Source organism: Otolemur garnettii, unplaced genomic scaffold (assembly GCF_000181295.1).
Source record: "Otolemur garnettii isolate 467f Iridium unplaced genomic scaffold, OtoGar3 scaffold00047, whole genome shotgun sequence".
NCBI lineage: Eukaryota > Metazoa > Chordata > Mammalia > Primates > Galagidae > Otolemur > Otolemur garnettii.
In genome coordinates, this window is record NW_003852442.1 from 8,645,403 (window position 1) to 8,652,351 (window position 6,949).

The 6,949-nt window shown below is 38.5% G+C and overlaps 1 protein-coding gene across 2 annotated transcripts in view; it reads right to left on the minus strand.

Moving 5' to 3' along the window:
- Nucleotides 1-986: 986 nt before the first annotated feature.
- The window catches only part of ZFP1 (ZFP1 zinc finger protein), a 26,926-nt gene continuing 20,963 nt past the window's right edge, over nucleotides 987-6,949 (minus strand). The window contains exons 3-4 of one of the 2 annotated variants that reach the window (XM_003791324.3): nucleotides 6,563-6,689; nucleotides 987-3,859 (exon numbers count right to left, since the gene is read on the minus strand). In XM_003791324.3, the coding sequence (XP_003791372.1) occupies nucleotides 2,778-3,859; nucleotides 6,563-6,689 (1,209 nt within the window). In that variant the 3' untranslated portion in view covers nucleotides 987-2,777. Of the gene's footprint in view, nucleotides 3,860-6,562; nucleotides 6,714-6,949 lie in introns of those variants that run through there. The other variant, XM_023514139.1, reaches the window with a different exon arrangement.

Below are 6,949 nucleotides of genomic sequence, written 5' to 3' on the forward strand. Positions count from 1 at the left end.
GATTACAGGTGTGAGCCACTGCACCCAGCCTTGATGCTTTATTTTGTTCCTTTGATGGAGTCTTATCTTCCTGATTGTTCTTGATGTTTGTGGCTATGGGTTGGTGTCTAAACACTTGGAGAAGTAGGAACTTAATTCTAGGTACTGCAGGTGTTTAAAATGTCCATGTAATAACTCTCCAATTACTATTTCCTCTAAAATTGGGTTTTACAGAGTGATCCTACCTTGAAATATGTAGGGGACATAAGAGAAACTAGCTGGTACTCAATATTACTGGAGGGGAAATAGGGTCCTTCTCGGTAAGCTTCATTTCACTTGGACCAGTAAGGTTGAAGAAATTGAAATGGATTTGTTTACGGTGTTATTTGCCCTCTGGGCCAACTCTCTGTCCTTCTTGCCCTGTTTTACCCCAGGAAGAGAGTATCACCTGGGCATCTGGTGGGTTTCAGTTAATGGAGGCAAATAAATGCAAGAGACTGAGCAGCAAAGAGGTAGGGCTTCTCCCTTCTCCGCTTTGGATCTGTTTTTCACAGCAGCTGCTTCTCTCTAGGGCTTCAACATGGACTTAGAAGACTAAGATTTTGTGGGGTTTTCCCCCACTTTTTTCAAATTAATATGAGAGTATAATATTTAGGTTATGTTGTTCTTACTTCCAGGGCAAAGCTCTTCTAAGATTTTGGCCCTCACTGGGCTCCTCAGACAGTTTTCTACTTTTAATCCCCTTCACCCTTAAGGAGAGGATAGCTTTCTGGTGCTGCTGTTCTGTGGGTCATCCCTCGTTTGTTTCCTTGACATTTCCCTCATCTCTAAGTAGTTCTTTCATAGGAAAACTACGGGACTAACTCGGTTTTCTACTGGAATCCAAATGACTGTTTCAGAGGTTAAAAATGGAAGGAATTCTATTCTCCAGGCCCATAAAATCCAATGCAAATACACATGTAGACAAGTTTTTTTCATTTATTTCATTTCATTTTATAAAAATTGCTACACACACTCTCTCTCTGCACCACCCCCCCAATCTTGCTTTCATCATCTGACCTAGGGGAATGTGCTGCCCCACACATTTTCAGTGGATTACCATTGAGCCATAGTATGTTTTTACACCATATTTTTTCAACCATTCCCTTACTGATGGTCTTTTCCCCCCTTTTCTTTTTTTTGAGATCTTTACCAAAACACTGCAATATACATTGATAAACAATCTTAAGTTCTGGCACTTTATTGTTTTCTGAGGGATGGATTCCCAGGAGTCTCCTGGGTTGAAAAGTGTAGATATCAATGTTAAAACACCGAGTCACAATGTTTTCCAGGGAGGCTGTCACAATTTACATTTCTAACAGCAGCATATGAAATTAACTTACCCTGCTGCTTTTGCTGTCATTAAGATGGTAACTTACAAAAACAAACTTACTGGGCTATAAATGTTTAGTAAATTTGTTCAGAAAGTCACATTCGTATGGTCAGAACATACCAATGATCTTCAAAATAATAGAGGAATAAAAAGGTCAGTTTGGGTTGCCATTTATAATTCTAATGCATGATTGATGGGGAAAGACTAAACTTGTGAATCAAGCCTAAAAATCTTTGACATAAGCAAAAATAATTTTTTTACTTTAATCATCAAACAATATATGAAGGGACCACTGTAAAGTTTAACTTACGAAGTGAGCTTGGAAAAATAGTAGTATGCTCTTAGGTTCCAAAGAGAAATGTTTTAGGTTGACAATAGTGAAACTCCAGGAAGTAGAAGTGCCTCCACTAAACAGAATACTGCGAAAGTTCATTTTCAACGTGGGTTATACATATGGAAAACTTAAAGCAATGAAAAACAGCACCTGAAAAGTCTCTTAAATTATTTTTCCTCTAAAATTTTTGAACTATATTCATCCTATCATTTTTTTTGCAAGACAATTCATAAAATATTAAGAGAGAGAGGGTAACTAAAGCAGGTAGTTTCTGGGTTACACAATATTTTGGTAATAGACATGCATTTGTTTGTAAATACCCCACTGAAAAATTACAAGAACATGATGAAGGGGGAGACTGTCTTTACCTGGCACATCCTTACTCTGTGTTGCATACTGCAGTGTAGTACAGCCCACATCTGCTTTCACTCTCTAGATCTCTTGGTTATATCACACTTGAGTATTTATGTAAGTGATCCTTCTAGAAATCTTCAGCAAACCAGAAGGAAGTAAAACTTCAACACTATCTTCTGTTTAGTGAAGAGGCAGCTCGATAACAATGGTCGCACCAACATACATATGCCGGCAAGCAGGAGGAAAAGAGGTAAGTGACATGCTACTTTAAAATCTGTTACATATTTCATTTGGAATGCATACTGGGTTGTAGAGGTATTGAAAAACACATGTGATGTTTAGTATGGAAAAATGATATGTCCTAATTATCACAGAGGACAAGAATTTCAAATTCCCAGTGATTCTGTTAAATTCACATGTGCAGATTTAAAACACACAACTTGTGTTATGTGGCATGCTTGTACATAACCACTAAATTCCTAGGAAACTGTCCATTATGCTGCTGCTTAAAATACTTAATTCATCCAAGATTTTAAAAAACTTACTGTAATACAGCTGAGTATGTCTATTTACAATTGGATATATTCTCATATGTATTCTTTAGGTATCAATGTAACTTTCAATATAATGTTCTCAGGGGATCCTATTTTTTATACATTTGAGATTGTATCTCAGTATGAATTCCCATATCCCTTCAATACCTTCATAAGGTTTCTTCCTGGTTGGAAGCTTACAGTCTCAGAGTTTTTCCCCTATATGAACTCTCTGGTGGACACTGAGACGAGACTTCCTGCTGAAGGCCTTCCCACATTCAGAACACTCATACGGTTTCTCCCCTGTATGGATTCGCAAATGTAATCTAAGAGTTGACCTCTGGCTGAAAGTTTTGCCACATTCAGTACATTCATAGGGTTTCTCTCCTGTATGAGTTCTCATATGTATAATGAGTTGAGAGTTCTGGATGAAGGATTTTCCACATTCACTGCACTCATAGCGTTTCTCTCCTGTGTGAATTTTCTGATGTATAATGAGGTTTGATTTTTTGAAGAAGGTTTTTGCACATTCATTACACTCATAGGGTCGTTCTCCTGTATGAATTCTCTGGTGTGTAGTGAGTTCAAACTTCTGGGCAAATGTCTTTCCACATTCGCTGCATTCATAGGGCTTCTTCTCCATGTGTGCTCTCTGGTGTACAATGAGGTTTGACTGGTGGGTGAAAGCTTTTCCACATTCAGGACATTCAAAGGGTTTCTCCCCAGTGTGAATTCTCTGATGTTTGATGAGGTTTGCCTTATGGGAGAAGGTTTTCTTACATACATTACATTCATACGGTTTTTCTCCAGTATGTATTCTCTTATGACTAATAAGGAGTGACTTAAAGGAGAAGGCCTTGTCACAGTAATTACAAATAAAAGGCTGAACTAAATTTTTAATTTTCTGATGTTTAAAAATGGCTTCTTTATGGCTGAAGGCTTTTCCACTTTTATTATAGTCAGAGTATTCTAAGTCAGGATGGGTTTTTTCTTGCTTAAGATAAAGAAGTGCTTTTCCAAATCCATTATACTCATCAGCTTTCTTTCTTGCATAGTTTCTATTGCTATTATGTAAGTCTGAATCGTATTTCAAAGTTTTTTCATATAAATCATATTTATAGGGTATCTGTCTTAAAGAAACAAAGTCTGTATTCAGATTAAGTGCTTTTCCAAAGAGATTATCTCTTTCCTCAATTGGAGTTTGGTTCTTAAGGATTACAAATTGCCTCGCTTGCTCCTCTGGGTTTCCATGGTCCCGCTCCATCTGGTCATCAGCCTTCCACACTTCTAGGGTAGAAAATAATAGAATGTATCTCGTCAATGCTTTCACTATCATGTAATGGGAAATCTTCACAAATGTTCTATCACAGGGCTGATTCTAAAGTTTAGGACCCAGTCTACCAGTATTAAAAGATCCCCAGTGAGAATTTTTCCTCTTAAGATTTGAAAGAAAAAGACAAAAATGTAACAGTGTGTGGCAAAAAAGAAACTAAAATGGACACAAGTAGCAATGCCAGATGACAAAATGACCTTAAAATTGTGATAGTTGGTTCGGTGCCTGCCAAATACACCAAAGGTATCGGGTTCAAACTCGGCCCAGGCCAGCTAAAACAACTGCAACAACAACAACAACAAAATAGCTGGGCCTTGTGGAGTCCCAGCTACTTGGGAGGCTGAGGCAAGAGAATCACTTAAGCTTAGGAGTTGGAGGTTGCTGTGAGCTATGACGCCACAGCACTCTACTGAGGGTGACATAGATTCTGTCTCAAAAAAAAATAATTTGTGATAGTCAATATATACCTATAACAATACAAAGTCACATGGAGCACGTCTTGTAATTGCAAAAGTCAAATGTGACTGGAGTATTACAAACATAATAATGCCAAGCTGGACTTGGGGCAGGTAGCTACACTACCCTGACAATGATGAAATAAAATACAACTTTGGGTGTTGAGGCTGCCTTTGGCAGATCTTGGCCAAGGAGCAGTAATTGTAAACTAAAAATAAAATCTTAGGCCCCTCAACTGAGGGGACCCCTTCTTGGCCAGGAGGACCCCAGAAATAACCTAAAAATGAGTTCCTGGCCATCAGAAGGGAGGTGAGACATGACTTGTCATGCCCTCCTCCTTTCCTAGAGATATCATTTGTAGCTTGTTAACAGGCCTAAGGCTATACTAGATAAACCTTAAACCTTACCTGCAGGTGTATGTGTGGTAATTTGTCTTTGATTAATAGACATTTGATCAATAAGCATTTGATTACGGTCTATGTAATTGTAAATATTCTTATCTTAAAACATTCCAAGCTTTTACACAAAAATTCCCCACTTTGAGATGTTTTACCTTTTTGGTGCAAACCAATGTATGCCTTACATGTATTGATTTATGATACTTGCATGCAATCCCTGTCTCCTCAAGAGGCATAAAAGCAAACTGCTGAACTGTAATCCAACCATGGTGAGACCACTTGATCAAGGCTTCCTGAGTGTGGCTCTCTGGGCTGTGGTCACACATACTTGGCTCAGATAAACTTCTTTAAATTATTTTATAGATTTTTAGGTTCTTTTCCATTGATAATACCAATTCCCATGAGTTAAAATATAAAGGTCACCATTATAGGAAAGAGCAACTAATTTTGAGACAAAGGTTTAAGATGTTTTAGGTAAATATGAAGGCTCAAGTATGAGAAGCAAGTATCTATAGTTAAGTAGAGAAAGGGAGCAAGGAGGCTCGGCACCTGTTGCTCAGTGGTTAGGGTGCCAGCCACATACACTGCAGCTGGTGGGTTTAAACCTGGCCCGGGCCTACTAAACAATGACGTAAACAACAACAACAACCAAAAAAATAGCCAGGTGTTCTGGCAGGCGCCTGTAGTCCTAGCTACTCAGGAGGCTGGGGCAAGAGAATGGCTTAAGCCCAAGAGTTTGAGGTTGTTGTGAGCTGTGATGCCACAGTACTCTACTGAGGGTGACATAGTGAGACGGTCTCAAAAAAAAAAAGCTAAGCAGGGAGAGACTGCTATTTGGAGGAGTGATTAGAGATGTGGGCTTACAGTTCACCCATACCCAGCTATCTTTATTTTATTTATTTATTTATTTATTTAGAGATACATTCTCACTTTGTTGCCCTCAAAAGAGTGTTGTAGTGTTATAACTCACAGCAACCTCAAACTGTTGGGTTCAAGCGATCTTGCCTCAGCCTCTTGAGTTTATAGGCACCTGCCACAGTGTCTGGCTACTTTTAGAGATGGGGTCTTGCTCTTGCTCAGGCTAGCCTCCTCAAACACCTAAGCTCAAGTGATCCACCTGCCTCAGTCTCCCAGAGTGCTAGGATTACAGGCATGAGCCATGGCGCTTGGTCCTATACTTAGCCACCTTTAAAGGTTTAAGGATTTGAAAAAGATTCTTGAAAAATGTCGTAAAGGTCCCAAGCTGTTCATAACCCCTGGATTATTCCATTGCTTCTATCTGATTCTCCTTTCATATCTCCCTTAAAAATGTCTGAACTGGCAATTTTAATTCTAATTATACTACCCACAACTTTTTTTTTTTTTTTTTAAATTTAAGAGATGGAGTATCGCCCTTAGTAGAGTGCAATAGTATCATAGCTCACAGCAACCTCCAACAGTCCTCATAGCTGGGACTACAGGCACAACACCTGGCTATTTTTTGTTACAGATTGGTCAGGCCGGGTTTGGACTCCCCATCCTCAGTATATGGGGCCGGCACCCTACTCACCGAGCCACAGGTGCTGCCCCATCCACAACTTTTTGTTGTTCTAACTTGAAGATCACATTTGGTTTGATAATAACAGGATTTACTAATGGGACAGAAATGACTGAACTTCAGAAGCTGTCTTATTTCTTAGCTTTAATACTTGAAGATTGGGGGAAAAACCATTTTGTAATTCAGAAGCTCATAATTATTGGTAACTAAGAAAAGACATAAATACTCCTAGGCAAATAGTAGCTCCATTTGACAGTTGTCCTTACCCACTGAAAGTAAGTTGCTATAATTCTCCAGCATCACATCCATGTACAGGATCCTCTGAGAGGGGTCCAGTTGCTCCCATTCCTCTTGGGTAAAGTCCACGGTCACATCCATGAATGAAACTGATTCCTGAAATGAAATACTGTTATTCATTCTAAAGTGATCCTCATTTAGTGACACAGAAAGGATATATGAAAGCTTATTATTACCACGTAATTGTAAATGCTATTCACTGTGAAAATTTATATAACACCAACAGTATATCTTGTTCACTGTTTTCAAAAAAATACTTTCAGAAATAGTTAAAATATTTTTTTCCCTAGCATCTGGCAGTATTTTGGGGAAAAAAGCAACTAAAATGGGTTTAAAAAAATTTTTTTTTTTTTTTT